The 17,261-nt window shown below is 44.6% G+C and overlaps 1 protein-coding gene and 1 long non-coding RNA gene across 10 annotated transcripts in view; one reads left to right on the forward strand and one right to left on the reverse strand.

The window, feature by feature from the left end:
- The window catches only part of Eif4g (eukaryotic translation initiation factor 4 gamma), a 44,182-nt gene that overhangs the window by 17,623 nt on the left and 9,298 nt on the right, over positions 1-17,261 (reverse strand). For 2 of the 9 annotated variants that reach the window (XM_076808360.1, XM_076808357.1), the window contains exons 1-5: positions 6,939-9,298; positions 1,847-2,205; positions 1,200-1,448; positions 817-949; positions 539-742 (exon numbers count right to left, since the gene is read on the reverse strand). In XM_076808360.1, the coding sequence (XP_076664475.1) occupies positions 539-742; positions 817-949; positions 1,200-1,448; positions 1,847-2,205; positions 6,939-7,269 (1,276 nt within the window). In that variant the 5' untranslated portion in view covers positions 7,270-9,298. Of the gene's footprint in view, positions 1-538; positions 743-816; positions 950-1,199; positions 1,449-1,846; positions 2,206-3,064; positions 3,202-3,450; positions 3,632-6,938; positions 9,299-17,261 lie in introns of those variants that run through there. The other 7 variants (XM_076808359.1, XM_076808355.1, XM_076808361.1 and 4 more) reach the window with 5 other exon arrangements.
- On the forward strand, positions 3,783-6,460 carry LOC143366914 (uncharacterized). The gene is made up of 3 exons (XR_013084852.1): positions 3,783-4,487; positions 4,771-5,017; positions 5,111-6,460. It is a non-coding gene; the product is annotated as an uncharacterized LOC143366914 (long non-coding RNA).

Raw genomic sequence — 17,261 nt, forward strand, 5'->3', positions numbered from 1 at the left:
TAGCCCTGGTTCGTAAACGAAGTATTTCTTTTTTTTACCAGCAGTACATTTGAAGGGTAAGGGGAAAAAACAGGGAATGTCATTTTTTTTTCGTGATTTTGCGATGTATAGCATACTTTGTTGGTAGCAACTGGGACTACCGAACTGTCGAATCACAAAGGGTTATAAAGTTCAAATACGTTAAAGATTTGGTACGCTGGTTAAAAACAGGAAATGCCTACTCTGCACTGGAACAAAATACGGAGTGTCCCCTCTCTTTGTCTAAGCACAAGTGTCGTCAAAGTAAAACAAGAAATTATTTAAGTAGAAAATTAAATTCATTGAATCTTGTTCCTTTACTGATAGACTAAAGTATTAAAACGTAATTTCCTCGATAAAGCTGTTTTGCGACATTCCCTGTTTTTCCACTTACCTTTCATTTCATTTAATATAGAATATAACAAATGCTACTACTGTTTCCTTTGAAATACTATTTTCTTAAAATGAAATTATCGATGCTTGAATGCAGCATACGTATTATAAATTACATAGTACTTACCAGTCTGAGAGAGAGATATACCCATCGGGGGTAAGGGCTGAGCCTGTTGCGTAGGTTGCTGAAGCGAACCTTGCGGTACTACTGGGGCTCCTTGGGCACCGGCCAGCGGGCCTGTTACATGTTGTGCCCCACCAGTGACAGCACTTGCACCTGCCCTACTTAAACCTAGTGGTGTATTCGCTGGTTGCCCGGTGGGCCAAAAGTCTATAAAATAAAGTATAACATCAACGCTGTGCCTTAACATTCATCCCTTATGTCACTAACTATGCGCTACTTACAAGGTGGAGGTGTTGGTGCAGGTGCACCGTATGCACCAAACACACTTTGTGCCGTTAGAAGGGTAGAATGTTGAAAGTGTGGATAATATGACTGATTTTGATGCGTTTGATGCCTTTGGGGTGGACCACCAAACTAAAAGTGCAAAAACCTTTGTTACGCTTATGAGCGCCAATGATGGCAGTGATGAATATGATAATGCTTTAGAAATAAATGCTCCGCTGGCAAGAGATGCGAATGGAATTTAGGGAAGTTCGTTATAAAGCGATCCGGTATCTTAATTCTTAACAACAAGCCTTTCTATCAAGCTACGTCAACTTTCCTTGTGACACGAGTAAAATGGATGGCGCATGACAATAAATATATAAAATTAACAGTACTTAACTACTACCTGAAGGGGTATTTGACTGTTCATGGGGTATACGGACTGCTGATGCGGGCCAGGATGCAGATTAGGGACTTGATACATTGCCCCAGTTTGGACTGGCAAACCACCTGGGTGATATAGCGTCGGCTGGCCTCCACCTCCGCCAATCCCTGACATTCCCACTACCTGCGCACCAGTGCCCCCTTGACCCCCCCTGTGACTAATACCTCTTGGTTGTTGTGGTCTTGGACCTGGTTGATAAAAACCCTGAAATTGATAAACATTGGATACATAAAGCCATGATATTTTTAAAGCAACTAAACCCCGGAGGCTAAAGTTTTATTAACATATAACCTCTCGTCGCCTGAACTTGTTACGCATTGAACCATCTAGCAGAAACTCTAACGCAAGCCTTCAGGATTAATTTTTCTTTCCTCGAGCTACGTGTGCTTCCCAGTTGAAAATGAATTCATATGGCAAGAGGTTAACCTTTAGAGGGCCGAGATTTTTTTATTGAAATTTTAAATTTTATTTACTTAAAATTCATGCATATACACCACCAAAATGGCCGGCAAAGTATCCAAATTCTTAGGTGGCCAGCCTGGGCCCTCTAAAGGTTAAGACGCGCGAGTTAATGTAATTGGGAGAATATAATTTATTCTCACTTGTGACGTCGGCCTTGTTTGCGTCGGCCCATATACTTGTGACAGAGGTTGTGGTTGAGGTTGTAAATGAGCCTGCTTTCCCATTTCCTGTGGCGAAGGGGTATGAACGGGGGGTGTCGTAGTAGGTGCCGGACCCTGCGGCTGTTGTGACTGTACCCCGGGTGCCGGGGTTTGAGGCGGTGCTTGCCCTCCAGCAGGACCTCCTGGCGGTATACCTGCTGCCGATTGTCCTATGGACTGTAAGCCGCCGAGTGGTGGAGGTCCTCTGCCCCCAGGTACTCCTACACTACCCCCTCCCCCGCCCACCTGGCCCCCTGGTTGGGTGCCGTAATTTTGTCCAGACACATGAAAGTCTGATCCTGAAATGAAAAATGATAATCGCGGTTAAACCAGCAGCAAACCAAGACACGTGGAGGCCATTACGCGAAGCGTAAATATCATCGAACCACGAGCTCCTCGACCGTTAAGAAACGAAACGGTGAAATTACTTTTGCAAAATATATAGTCGACTCAGCGTACGTTTTGATATTTCGCGCGTTTGTGGTATGTCTGCAGTCGGTCGCTACAGAAGCACTGCACAGGATTATCATTTCACGTACGCGCTAGAACACGCATCGTACCGCTTGAACATTCAGCTTCGTTCTTGTGCTTCTTATAGAACCATTCTGATCCAAGTATTCAACAAGTTGCTGCGCAAACCGCGAACGCATTACGGGTTGTAGCTTAAAAATTACGAAATACACGCGCCCCGGTTCTACAGTGTCATAAAAAACACGCTCGAGTCGCGTATAATATCGAGTGCTTTCTTGGAAAGGTACTTCGAACCATATTTCACTTTCAATCGCGACCCACCGCTTCGGCAAACAAGTTAATGTTCCGAGGGAAAGTCTTGCAAATGAAGCGCAATATCATTCCGCGCAAGCAAGATTATCCAAAGCACCTTAATCGTTGAATAACACATTGAAAGTGCTGCGACAATATGGGGATAAAAAGAGTCTCGCCCTTGCTTTGTTTTTAAGCACAGCTAGCACACGAGACTCTTTCATTATTATTTCAGAACAATGCGGTAATTCGATGGAAGCAGTGTCGCAGCGAAGTGCATATGTGTATCAATCATGAACCCATCCGTTGTTTTTCAACGTTTATCGTGCTCAGCAAACGTATCCTTGCTCGAGCTAAGGGAATAAAAATCGAAAGTAAAAGTGAATTTTGTTGTACCCGTCAGATCCACGTATGCGCGATACTCTCGTGCCGTGCTGCGCTCGCCATTCTGCCGTTAAACGAATTACTCGTGAAAGCGATTATGCATGGAATCGGATGACATCGCTTGACACGTCGTCGCCGTCTCAGAGATGCAGTGCGATCGGTTACATATAATTTTCAAATGTATTCCCCACGCTAGAATAGCTGCCTCCGGAGGAATGAAAACCGTTGATTTACGTCGATAAGACGCACGGGGAACACGCAGCAATGCGGTGGGCGAGACGTGCGTCTCGCCACATGCTACGGAACTTATCACGAGAAATCACGTTGAGGGTACAGAGAGACAGATAAAGGAACCGACCGAAAAAAAAAGAAAAAAATATGTATACTTCGTCGCTCACCGTTAAAATTCAGCACGAGGCTGGTTATGGTTTTTCGCCACGCAAAGGGTATACTTAATCTGCACAGATATCTCTTTACAGCAAAGGAACAATGAAGTGACAGCAAGGCTCCAACGTGAGCGAAGAAACCGAGAAGACGGCCTCGCGAACGGCCATCTTTGCACATATGGGCAGGGGCCGGAGCAGTGCTGCTATCTGTAGTCCCGTGAGTGCATTGATTGCCACGAAAGGGGGGCGAGGCCGAACTCCATCGCCAGGATCGTATTAAGTACCATGAAAGCACGTAAATTACAGGTAACACACTCGCCTTCCCGTGGAATCCAGACATTCTATTTCTATTCATTAGACTATAATATACATCGTGCCCTGCGTTCCATGCAGCGGGAGATACGATCAATGACAGAAACTTTATAGGATAATTAAAAGAGATTATATAAAAATTTATCTCTCGTGTAAATTGCTTCGGAGAATCTTACGGGATGTTGGGAATACAATCTCGAAAGCTCGAGTACTAATGGGAACAATTCTTTACCTTTAATAATACTCCTGCTCCCGTCGAAATAAATTCTGCTTAATGATAATACGGGGGCAAATAAGATTTCAATCTATATTTATACAGCACTATTCGTACATACGCCGTGTATCAACAGAGTGAAAGAACGTGGCCTGGAAAATACAATCCAGAATGCAATACGTCATTTCCGGTGCCAATTCCCTCCCCACCTCTCCGCGTCGGTCCTTTCCTCGCTCCTACTTCTACCAATGATGCTGGTACAATATGCGAGTACAATAAGAAGTACAGCTTGTCAATTAACTATGTCTATAATTGCTCGGCAAATCTACGCAGTTCGAGGAGCGCTCGAGGAGTTGTAACGCGAGGAGAAATCGACGTAATACGTTCTTAATACGTATGAAAGTAGAAGTGAGGTTAGAACGATCTCAGACATCGGCCACGTGGCGACCACTACGGTAGAGTGGCATGCTGAACTGATAAACGTATAGATACGATACCGTCGGCAGAATAATATCCTTGCAGGGTAAAATCCAAATACGATTAGCCTTTCGGTTATTGACTATTGCTCACTGCTGATAACTAGACTTTCTAAATACCGAAGCGTGCAATTCTCCGGACAACGATGCCGTCAGCAAGTAGATTAGGAGCGATAAGGGAAATTCGAGTGATTCATACAAGATGCTCGACGAAGGTTTACAATGCATTCTTATAGCAGATAACTGTAAATTATCGGCGGCACTGCTGTCTCGAACTGTATTTTTGTACAATTGCTATCGCTTGGTGCTAATATCAACATGTTTCAACAGATTTAACCATAATTACCGAAGTGAGTTCTAACGCCAAAAAGAAGCTAAATAATAATTAGCAATAATTTTGTTGTAAAACTGCAGGAAATCGAGAATTGTCTGTAAAGTATGAAACGAAGGTTTCTATACCTTCGATCTATAATAATTAGAGGAATCTTTTAGAGACGAATAACACCGATGTATGCTAACACCTCCACGGCCAATATCTTCGATCAATAACTATATGCATGAGCACAGAAATATCATGGTGAATTTAAGTTCGAATTCTTGCCCGTACCGCGCTAACCAGGTAAATGCACTCCTAGTACAAACGACCCTGAGAAACGAAGTATTTTTACAGCTGCCTGTGCTTCGAAATTGTTAATTACTGGGGGGAGGGGGGGGGGGGTCTGATGAAACGCTGGAATAAGGGGAAGGTTGGCGTCATCACGGCGAGACGTATCATGCAAGAGGAAAGAATCGAACGTACCTTCACGACCGTACAAGGTAGAAAGCATTTTATCGATTGACCTATATCGCGAATTGTCTACAATGCCGCCCAGGGGCGCTAAGGACTAACCTAAATACTAAGCTACCCGATACATCGATAGTGATTACACCGTTCGTAGATCATCGTCATTTACCAATAGAGTCTCCATTCACCAAATGTGTCGTTTCAACGTAAGCAGTCGCGAGATACAGATTACAGCCAAGAAAGTGCGCGGAGTTGTGCTAATTGACTGAAATAAAATTCTGTTGAATAAACGGCAATAAATATATAGAGAAGCACAACTATTATCCGAAATAGTAGTGCACTTGACATTGCTATAAGAGTCTCATTATTGCAAACCTTTTTCACGGAGATTGTTCAGTACGAGCCAAGGCTTGGTCACGTATCCGCAAATAGACACAAACGGTTCGACTTCTGACAGATAGGGCACCAGGTCAAATTAACTACCTCCAGTGTACTCGAAAATAACGGGCTCCGTGTATATACATCTCTCCTTTATACGCACAGGTGCGCGTATATGCGCATGCAGTGTCACGTATGCACTGGCACGCAATGAAAGATTTAGCGGCTCAGATAAAGAGAGGGATGTCCCGTGTAATCGCGAACTAATACGGACTGTGCTTGCGACGTGATTGAGGCTCAAAGAAAGTGAAGGAACTCAATTTCTGCGCAATAAATGTTAAAAACAGAACAGGGGAGATATAAACGGGACATGTGTGTGTATATATATATATATATGTGTATGTATATATATATACGATAAATAAAGCAAAATGCTATTTAAATTAGAGACAACGCTTCCATTGGTCACGAAAATGTATGTCCATGATGGAGCTAATCAAAATTAAGCCCCCATTTAGGTGAAACGCATGCAAGCATGTTTTAAGAATTATCTTTGCCATTTGAAAGTTTGCAGTTTCTGCGAGAAAAGTATTCGAAATATGCGGGCTCGAGTGTTGGTTACGAGTGGACTGAAGCTTTAAGAATTAAGATTTTCAATGTTATATTTGTCCTTGCTTAATAGCTTTCAAGATGATACGAATGACGATACGAACAAGAGTGATTAATAAAAAAATGTACGAATAAAATAAAACGAGCTAGATTAGAAAATCCTTGAAATTATTAATCACGCGTGAGTGGTGGCTGGCTTATCTCGAAGTGATAGCTAGATACCCCACACTTCCCCTGAATTTATGAGATGGTACCCGTGGCAGCCGACACACGTATCGACGGGCAATCAAATCCCCAGAAAACTATTCAGTCAGCTGTTTGTTGCACGTGGATATTTAGCGGGCACGTGTATGTCTTCGTTTCCCTCAGTCAGTCTTTTTAACCAGCAGAAACAGCCACAAAAGTGTAACCCAAATAGAACGAGGTCAATGTTTAACGCTTCGGGTGCCGCCGTGGACGCGTATGAAGCGCCTCAATCGGTTCGGGCGCAGCGCGTGCGGTGACCGCCTATGGGCGTCTAGCGAGCACGGTTGGTAATTGGGACTACGAGATTTCCGCACACGACGCGCGCTAAGCGTTCCACCAATTATACGTACTGAACCACCATCTATCTTTTATTTGGAATGGAACTTCTAGAGAGCCACGTCGGGAGAGACACTCCTCGTCGTTAATATTCTCTTTTGAAATCTTTGCCCGTTTCCTTGCCGCCTGGTTCCCGAGTACTTACTGGCGTTTGCAGTGACGACTCGATACTGCGGCGGGGCTTGCTGATGCTGGGTCTGTTGCTGTTGCTGTTGTTGATGACTCAAATGGTTAATGTTGACGGTCAGTTGGTGATGGCTCAGCTGATGATTCAAATGAGGGCTAGGCGAGGGTGGCGGCTGATGGGCCGGATGCACGTGGTGATTGTGACCCTGCTGTGGATTTTGGGGATGGGGGGCCGGAAGGTGGTGGTGGTGATGGGGTCCTCCACAGTGCGGCAGCAGACAGTGCATAGGTCCCACACCTACGGCAACACCCACTGCGCCCTCCTTCGAGACGCCATATCTTGAAACCATTCTTCCTGATGTGCCTTATGCTCTTCTTATCCAGCGTAGTCAGACGGCGGTTCGTCGCCGATACGATTGGTTGGAAAGTAAAAAATATCGATCGAAATGTCGCGTCTTTTCGGTGTTACCCTCTTTTTCAAGTGAAGAGCACGCCGGGATTCGCGGGGATCATAACTACGATCATCGAGAACGAATGCCGCGCGTAGTTCGGCTCCCCTGCTGATATTATATCGTTGCGTTCCAAGTATTATCCTGAATATTCCTTTCGTTCAATGTGTCTGCTCGTTCATATTCCGAAATTGTTAGTTACGTTATAAAAATTATGCGATCGTTTACGTAATTTTCTAACGAGCTCGAGGCTGTTCAGCTTAGGTACATTAAAAATAATAGAGAAGGATGCCAAGTGCAAAGGGCTCTCATCGACATTTCCCAGACACTATCTCTCCGTTACCCACGAGCTTCTCAATCGGCAATGCAGCATCATGATGTCATCGTCCACTTGATCGGCGAACGCAACAAAGGGTTCTACCAGTGGAGCTCGTGTATCATAACAGCCGAGTGTGCTCTATGTTCCACGGGGGTCATTAGATCAGCGAAGACACTGGCAGTTTCGTTTACCTTTTTTTTCCCCTCCTGAGTTACTTAAAAAAACATCCTCTTCGTTTACTATTACGCTTACGTCGTGTTTGCCAATAATTCCGGGTGTCCTTTTCAACCTTTATTCTCCTTCTCCGATCGGCCACTATTGTTTCAGGCTTCGCTTGTTACGGCACAGAACGCAGGAGGAGCGTCGAAGAGCATCCTGTCCTCTTCCGTTTACTTTTCCGCGAACGAAGATCCTCGAGATCAAGCGGGTATCCCAAAAATCGACGGAATAACCGTTAGTACGGTGCCCGGAGAAAAGAAACAAGGTGCCGCGGTGAACATTAATGGAATGATCGATCGATAGGCACCGGATTTCGTTGCTGCCTCAAACGCGTTTTATAGACGAACAGTCTGTACACGCGACGATGCGAGAACATTTTCATCGAACACTTTGCCGATTAACCGTGATCGATTCACACGCCGGATTCCATAACTTGGGGATTGAGAGAAAGAAGCGCCCGTTCACTCTGTATCTAATTTTCGGCTTGAAAGTACCGCACCACCATATTGTTTTCGTCTCGTATCGACGCACACGATATTCCTCTCGGTGCACTTACTCGCGCACTCAACTGTCAAAACTCGCCAGCATGGAGATACGCGTGAAATGTAGGAGATACACGATGAAACGGACGGACTATCGTACCTCTTCCATGCCAAAATCGATATTTAAGGCTCGACCGGCGTCTCCCTCTTCGCACCGCCCACTCCTGCCACGGGAAACTTCCTGTTCACCGAGCGCATACAGGTTATGTCCGCCGAGGACGTATCACCGCCGAGCGGAATTCAACGGGGCACACGGATAGACCCAGCCCCCGGTGAGGTTTCGCCAAGCGGGTGGGCTCCTCCGAAATTCTCTTCTCCGCGCGTTCCTCTCCCTTATCCCATTCGATTCACTAGGAGGGAAGGAGCCGCGGACCGATGATCGGAGGTATTCGGCCGCGTGCCGAAAAGTACCGAGCCGCGCGTTCTATGTAGTTCCCTCCGTATCGAGATTTACGAGAGTGATAAAAAAAAAAAAAACGGCCGTAGGCTAACGGAGCGAAAACGCTCGCGACACGATGCACGCACAAACCACGGCAATTCAATGGCACGGCACAACAACGTCAGGGCATCCAGAGGACGTACACGATCCGAGCTCGAACTTAACAAACCCGATCGGAGAAACGGCGTCAAATCGTTCCTAGGTTGCGTGAGATTCTTTCACACACACCATGAGGTTTGTCCGCCGATGTATTGACCTTTTTTTTCCCCCCGAGATTCTAGTCTTGGAGTCGTACGATTCGAACTCGTACGTGTGCTTGACCAATGCTTTTGCAGCCGTATATCGTGTTAACGCAAAAAGGGGAGAAGTAAATCAACGTAGACGTTAAAGACGAGCGTACCCTTTTGCAAGGGACGCGGCGTAGACTGATGCAGGCTAGTCCTCGCACGACCTACGAATCGCGACCCGTGGCCCCCTACCCGTTTCGCTGTGCAACTAAGAAGCGCCAGGATCGTACATCGATCTCGAAAGCGCCCTACACTATTTATTTCACGAATCTCGTAGGAATAATCTTGCTTCTTCTAAAAGCGGTGTCTAAGTAGGCTCTCAATAAAATAGAGACGAATTATAAATTTTCTGCTTCACAGTGAAAATGTCAGCAGAATAAATATTACAGTTGCTTAACGATACCCGTTATTATTGTGTACCTCATACTGAATGCATATTTACTATGGCAGGATTTATAATTCAAACTTGTAGATAAATAAATTCAGACATAAATCTTTAAAATATATGTTTCTTAAATATTCTTTTGTTTGCCCGTTGAAAGAGCACTTATGCTTTCTGATGTTTTACGAAATATATTCTGGTTCGTGCAAGGGAGCGCGCATAAAGTTGTTTGATTTTAAGTAATTGAAAGAGTAAGGAAATGTTAAGTGCACGGATTATAGTACGGTCCTGGAAAGTAGTCAAACCCAGACCGAGTCGAAGGTACGGCCGCGTGCGCAGACCAGTGGACTCGGTGCAAAGCCCTGCGCATGCGTAATGGACGTCGACACGGTAGACCCTTCAACTCGCATGAATGCAGTAGGCGCAGCCCCACGACACTTGAGGGTAAGGTGACGTGCGTGCAGCCTTGTGCATGTGCGCATATAGCCCATTCGCCTTAACTCTACCACGAGAAATGTCACACCCGTTTGTTTGTACTCTGCGTACTACTGAGAGCACCAAGCGGGCTCGTGCGAATAAAAAGCAGCTTTTAAACACTATAATTGAATGATTCAAGATTTTCAGAAATATACAAATTAATAAAATTACCATAAAAATCGACGAAACGAAGATTATCTCATTATCGACTGATAAATTGAATATGCTTGAAACAAATTAGACATGCTTCGAGTAGAATTAATCCAACACGGATAAATAAATAGTAATCAATAATTTCGGGCTGATTTAAAATTCCTCATATTCTTTAAGAGCGAAATGCCAAAATCTCTGTAATTACGTTCGAGAGCCAAGTCAAAGTTACCTGCAGCCTCAATTTCGCGGCACTGTGTTCCAGTGAATGGAAACAATGGCGTAGCAACTTGATTGTCAGAAATAACGAAATTACCTAATTCCGTGGTAAGCGCCTGATAAAAGGCCGTGACAGAACAATTAAGCATATTTTAAACTACTAACGCAATCACCGAACTTGAATCTTCGCTTACCCTCGCGTACTCTACACCTCAACTAAACAATATCAAAAATTCCCCGGACTCTTGAAACTCGGGAGCCTCGCTAACGTGTCCGTCTTCCTAAAATAAGAATGCCAGTTACTCAGCATTCGATCGATGCACGCGTGTCGTTCGAGCAAATTACATAAATCGTTTCTTTCGAAGGGAAAAACGCCTGTCGAATTTCAAAGCTGCTCTCCGGCGATTCAATGGGCCAAAGGCATCTTAGTTGTTGCCGTTAGGTAAAATAGTAAGCGTCACCAACGTCAGGAAAGGGGACGTGCGTTTGTTAACGACAATCAAGATGACGACGAGCAGACTGAGGAAGCAGATGAAGGAGCGAGGAGCCACGAAGATGCACGAGGCAGCGTGTGCATGCGTGGGCGAAAATGCACGAGGGGCGCGTGGGCCGGGAGAAACACCGAGAGAGGCGTGCTCGGGCTTCGTTCAGACGAGGAACAAGATCCGCGGAACCGTGTGTATAGGTTAGGTGGGTAACCCAGTTTCGCCGGTGCACCAGGCCAGGCTGCAGCAACGCCGTTCAACGATCGATACCTATATGCATCCGGCGGTACTGCCCACAGCCTAGATTCCCTCTTCTCTAGGATAGGTGCAAAGAAGGGGACTGCGTGGCCTACATCTCTCAGGAGGAGGAAGTGCAGCGGGGAAACACAATCTAAAGTCAAATTCGGGGAACGGCGTTGATTCAAGTCGACAGCGAAGTACGTTGCGCCAATGTCAGTTGCCCACTGCTGCATTCCATTAGTCCCTCAAATCCCTCCCAATCCATAGGATCGCTGCTGATGAAAATTCAACTCCCACGAAAGTCGCCGGAGCTTTAATAATTGATCCTGCGACAAAGGAACGCGTGGGTCAATTCCGCACGAGAGAACGTGTCTGATGGAAGTCGCTCTGTTTTAACGAGACTTTTAACTTCCTCACTTCGAAGCGAAATCGGAATGTTTAAAACAGAATAACTACTGTACGAGATACTTTCGTCATCGATCCTCCGCCGCATTCTCCACTCTACTTTAACATCGAAAGGAAGAACAGTCTCGGTAAAAGTAAAGCAGCTCGATTTTAACAAATGGGTCAGCCATGTAAGATTCGATATTTGCGAGATGGAAATATCTTTCGCTTCAAACTGAGAGCGCACGTAGGATAAGTTCGAGGAGAAAATAAGCATTAAAAAAAAGGGCTGACCGAGTACGTGACGTTGAAGGGGGCTGAATGACGGAGTAACGGGCGCGAAAACGAGAATTTAACATCCACAAATCGCAGGCGCACGGGGGCCGGGCGTTCTCGACCGGGCGCTAAGCAAAAGAATTAGTAACTACGCACGTACATTTTGTTTGCGCCGCGCGACACGACACACAGGCCACGCAACGTCCCGTATTTTTTTCAACCGTGAGGGATGGAGGTGGAACCGCCGAAGGTGGGAGAGACGACCGTCTGGCTGGTAGGTGAAAGAAAAACCGAAGATTTCGGGGACGGGAGGTAAACGGTGCGTCGAAGACGCGCCAGACGTCTGTAAGTATTGTAGGAAAGGGGGTTTAGGGGGAGAGAGAGAGAGAGAGAGGGGAGGGGTTAGACCTGTAACCTCGGGCAACCTTCGGCTGTCTGGGTTCAAACGTTTCGCTCAGACAAGACGCAGTAGTTCAAAGTTCTCTGGTGAAAACATAGCCCCTGACTCATCCTCGCCAGATGAAATCAAGGGAGCGCCGAGCATGGTCGTTAAAACTCCCAAATACGACTCACTGGAATAAACACAATTACAATAATACTTTTTACAAAATTACGCTGCTGAAGCGCGCAAATATTCTACTGTAAATAAAGTTGCTGCTCTGTTGTCTTACATCGTGTGGATTATTTTTTGCTACTTCATTTTTCTTTTCTCTAAATCCTTGATGCGCCTGGCACCGCGGCAGTTGTAGTGATCGACAAGCTGCGCGACGGACTTCTACCCTCGATACTCTGAACTTGCCAAAAAAAAACTGTGCGCGCTTGTTGAACTGCACGGGATGGCTGGAAAGCCAAGGAACTGTAGGAAAGTATAGACAAGAATGTAACACGCGTACCGCGGACCATAGAAGTCGGTTTCCAGGGGTCTTTGAGCCATCAAGCCGTTGACCTTGGAAAGGTAGCATGGAGATCCGGTGGTGTGAGAGCTGTAGTACTCTTCTCTCTACGTGGGCGTTCGGTAGGAGGTTACAAGCCTCCTGCGAGAGGAAAAAGGCCGGTCGCCCCGTCGGTGGAAAGGAGCAAACGGGCTGCAACGAATGTCTGGACGGAGACAGACAGTCTCCCCCGTGAAGGGAGGGTCGATATTTACCGGCCTTCCCCCCATTCCCCCAGTCGGGCAACGACCTGCCACCCCTACGTACCCAACGAACCCGGTCTTCTACCCTCTGTCGCGTTCCCTCTAATATTCCATCCCCCTCTTGCCGCGCACACGCACCAATCCGTCCCTACTCTGTCTCTTTCGCCACCCCTCGGTCGTCCCCGCGTTACACGTTATTGCGTCTTAACCCTGAAGCGACCCAACTTGCGCCCCCCAAGACATCCAACTGTGAAGAAAGACACCGTGGTCAAGAGCAGAGGCACCGACCATGACTCACAAAATACGCGTCAACGCGAGATGGGAACCCCGTTGTCTTCTGAATCATGCAAATGCTGCTTGCTCACACTCGATACCGTCTGCTCACCCTTCCTTGTCCATCGATCCCCAGTATACGTACAGTGGTGGTCGAAGCAAAGTTTAAAACTCATATTTTTACAGGTCTGTACAAGTAACCTGATATATACCACGGTTTAAGTATCGTGTCGGGGTCACATTGATCTATTTTACAAACCTCTAGTTAATTCTTTTTAGTAGTATTGTCTTGCTGCTTTGACCGCTCACAGTTGAAAGATTCTTCTGACCACTATCGTGCAACTTGTGTATGGGAATATACAATTCGAATTGGCTACAATCGTAAACATTTCCAGTTAAACTTCACTGTTGCTACTTCATGCTCTGGTACTTCCGTACTCCTCGCTTTGCCCGTGAAGCCATCTCTGGGAGAGCGGACGTGACGCGCAATTTAAATATTTAACGCTCGGTGACTTTTACTCTGTCTTTTAAGGTCTCCACTTGCGTCCACGATATTAGGGATATGTTTCTCCGAAAAAGGTTGTTATTGCGCTTTGTTTACGTAGTTGAAAATACTGTCGAAGCGATAGCAGGTATTTCGGTCGTGCGAAAGTGATCGTTGGATGTGCAAATGCTTTGGAGAAAAGATTCCTGACGATCCGATTAAACAGTTCCCTGCGTTTGTAAAGAATTGAGAACGATGCGTTCCACGTGAAATGCATGTGTACCAACGGAATAAGGTGCCACTGCACTGCCATCTGCACGTAACCGTTACAACGAATTCGGTCGAGTCGGTCGGTAACTGAACGTTATCAACTCGACGAAACTACAAATACAATTGCGGATATAATAGAAATACACTTTTCCAGATTTAAATCTTTAAGAGCTCTTCAATAGTATGCACACTCCAATCGATCCAACTTTTTAATACGTTATTGATTAATCCATACTGTAACTGCTAGCATTTCTAACGTTACCTTTGTCATCGCGTAGAACCTTCGCTCGCACGTGAATGTCGCGTGAACCATATACGCGAATAAACTCGACTCCCGTATTTCTTTTGTAATCAATCGTCCTAAAGCATACGCGTGATATTAAAATTTCTAATTGAAATCTCGACTGGTTTCTCTATCAATTAACATCGAGAAAGAAAACCCGTGACGAACACTTTGCACGGCAATAAGATGATGTACAATGCGTTGTTACAACCTAACGTGAACGAGCCTGCACGCATTCTCACATCGCAAGTTCTCTAATCGGGACTGTACATAAGCATGCACCAGTACACAGTTACGCAGGAATGAAGCTAAAGCGGAAGTAGCAATTTTACTGACGGACCTGATAACATGTGCTTCTCACTCTTCTTCTTATTTCTGGTAAACGGTTGGAAGAAACGACGTATAACAAAGAGGAGGACTCCTGTATCGCTCCCCTGTCCCCAAACTCTAAAGCGACGCTTCGCCAAGCAGTAATATTTCAGTTTAAACGTCCATTTGGAATGACTACGATCACAATGGGTCCAAGTAATAGTTCTCAGGGTAAACTATCGTAGCTCGAGGCATTTGTGCGTTTTCGTAAAGGATTTAGTTCGTGTTCTACGTAGTGATATCGTCTACTCCCCTTCCACGATTATTCGTAATCATCGAAACTGACAGTGTTTTTAATACGACCATATTTTTTCCACCCGTTCGTTCCTTCCGTCTCGGACATTCCACGGAACACATACATATCTTTCTCGAAGCCTCAACGCAGAAAAATACCGTCGGACTCTGTTTACGATTCCACCAGAAAAACACGCTTTACCGAGCACGCGAATTTAAAACCGGCCACCTTTAACGCGTGACCGTGAAACCTTTCGGTGCCAAATAAAATTGCTTTTCCGCTAGTACCCACTAGCAGGATTTTTACACTATTAACATGCGACCGGGATATGTTTATTTTGAGAAAAGTGAAGGTAGAAATTGAAAGCTAGAACGCTACCAAAAATGAACAAAAAAAGGAAAGCCGTGTCGCAGACGGAACTGAAAATACCAGAAGCGATTAAATCTGATTAAATACGAATAAGATTGTTCGCATACTGTAACAGCGGATTCCACAGGTTTCTTTCACTTAAGCATAATTATTTCATGGAGTAGCGGTCGTAAATGGACTTGTCCCTCGGACATTGTTCGACGCTTGTTAGCAGTTGACAACTTCATAGACAACTTTCGTTGCGGCTGTAGCCACTGAATAAAGAGCGAGCCGCGCTTAGGAACATTTGCTCGCTACATTAATAAAACTTAATTCTCGAGGCGTATAATTAGGTAGATAAAGATTCCACTTCGACTCGGTTTAAGGGGGGGTTTTTCTCCTTCGTGGGCTCGAAAAGATGGGTATTTTCAAGAATTTATAGGGAATGCTCTGATGGGTGGATTGTTCTCGAATTATACATACATGTTTAATCAATTTTTAGATAAGATTTGAGAACAATCCACCCACTAGATTACTCTGTATAGATTACCGAAAACGCACATGCTTTTTGGGCCCCCAAAACAGAAAACCTCTCCCTTAAACAACGGTGCAACGGTAACTATACTCATACACTTTATAAAAATAAAAAAAAATGAAATTTATTTTCGGACCTGCTATATATTAAAATTTATGCATATTTTTTCTATTTATTTCTCTTATAGTCTCTTAAGACATTGTACTAAAAGTTGGTAATCAAAATTTCATATGAAAACTGTAAATTGTTCCGAGAAAATGTGTCTTAAAAATGGTTTACTTTTCCGGCCGTCGCAGCGGTGTTCCCCCTAAATTAATGTTTCGTGCACAATTATAGAGCAAAATTTTCCATGAAGAAAATTCGTTTAACTTTAAACAGCCATAAATTCTTTATTTTTTAAAATTATACAAAATTGGCCCGTCAGTTCATAATAGCAACATTACTTTATAAGAATATCATTTTATTTCTCAGATCCGTCGATTTTAAAAGGAGATACCATGCTGACCATTCTTTCTGCGGTGGTCTAAAGAACCTCAAAGATCATAAATAATATATTACAAACATTATTGTGAATAAATCTTTCCGCGCACTTTACAGACTAATAAATCTCGTGTAATAAGTATTTTGTTTAATTTTTTTAAATAAAACTCCTACAAAAAATTCGTAAAATCATTCATCTTCGCCGCGGCTGAACGTACGTAAGTCCTTAAAACTGCATTGATATCGACCATAACAACAGAGCAATAAAGGCAAGGATTTAAAAGCGGTATCAGCGGCGCGATACCCAATCACGATTCGAAGGAGAAAGCTTCTCTTCGGCTGAATGAAACGACCGCGGAATGATTGCCTTCTGGGTAGATAAACTCAGATAGGAACCAGACACTATAGCGTTTAAAATGGAGGGTCTCAGGGGCGGAGAGGGAACCAAATACCAGAATCTGGCGAATCAGAATTTAGGTTGCACGTGGTAGGACTAATTATTAAAACAATGGTATACGGTATATTGATTCGGAAACCAATAGTAAAGTACCTGCCGATATTTTCTATACCACATATCTGACTAATGCTAATGGTGCTTGAGTGGCAACGAAGCTAATTAAATGTCGGTTTTTTAATCAACCACTCTATGCATCGAAGCAGATGTGTGTCAGTTTGAAGAAACGAACGGTGCCGGTTTTCTGTTTAAAAAGAAAGAGATTGACTGAATGGCAGGGCATTAAAAAGGAAGTCTCTTTGATAATAATTAATGTTGCTGTCCGTGTACGTTTCTCAATGTGAAAAATTATTCAACCATGCGTAAAAGTGCACTTTCTACCAGGAACTGTTCAGGACCTGGTTTACCGAGTAATACGACGAACGACTGTTAAATGTCAAAATGCCAAAGCACCGTAAATTCACCATCGACGCGCTCTTGTGATACGCAACGAGGTCCCATTGAATTAAAAAATGCTCCGCGCGTCGATATTTTGCGCGCCCGTTATTTGCATAATATATTAATTCGTTTAATATAGAAAAGTGGCGATGTAAGTCTTGGAAATATGA

This window comes from Andrena cerasifolii, chromosome 3, assembly GCF_050908995.1.
Source record: "Andrena cerasifolii isolate SP2316 chromosome 3, iyAndCera1_principal, whole genome shotgun sequence".
Taxonomy (NCBI): Eukaryota; Metazoa; Arthropoda; class Insecta; order Hymenoptera; family Andrenidae; genus Andrena; species Andrena cerasifolii.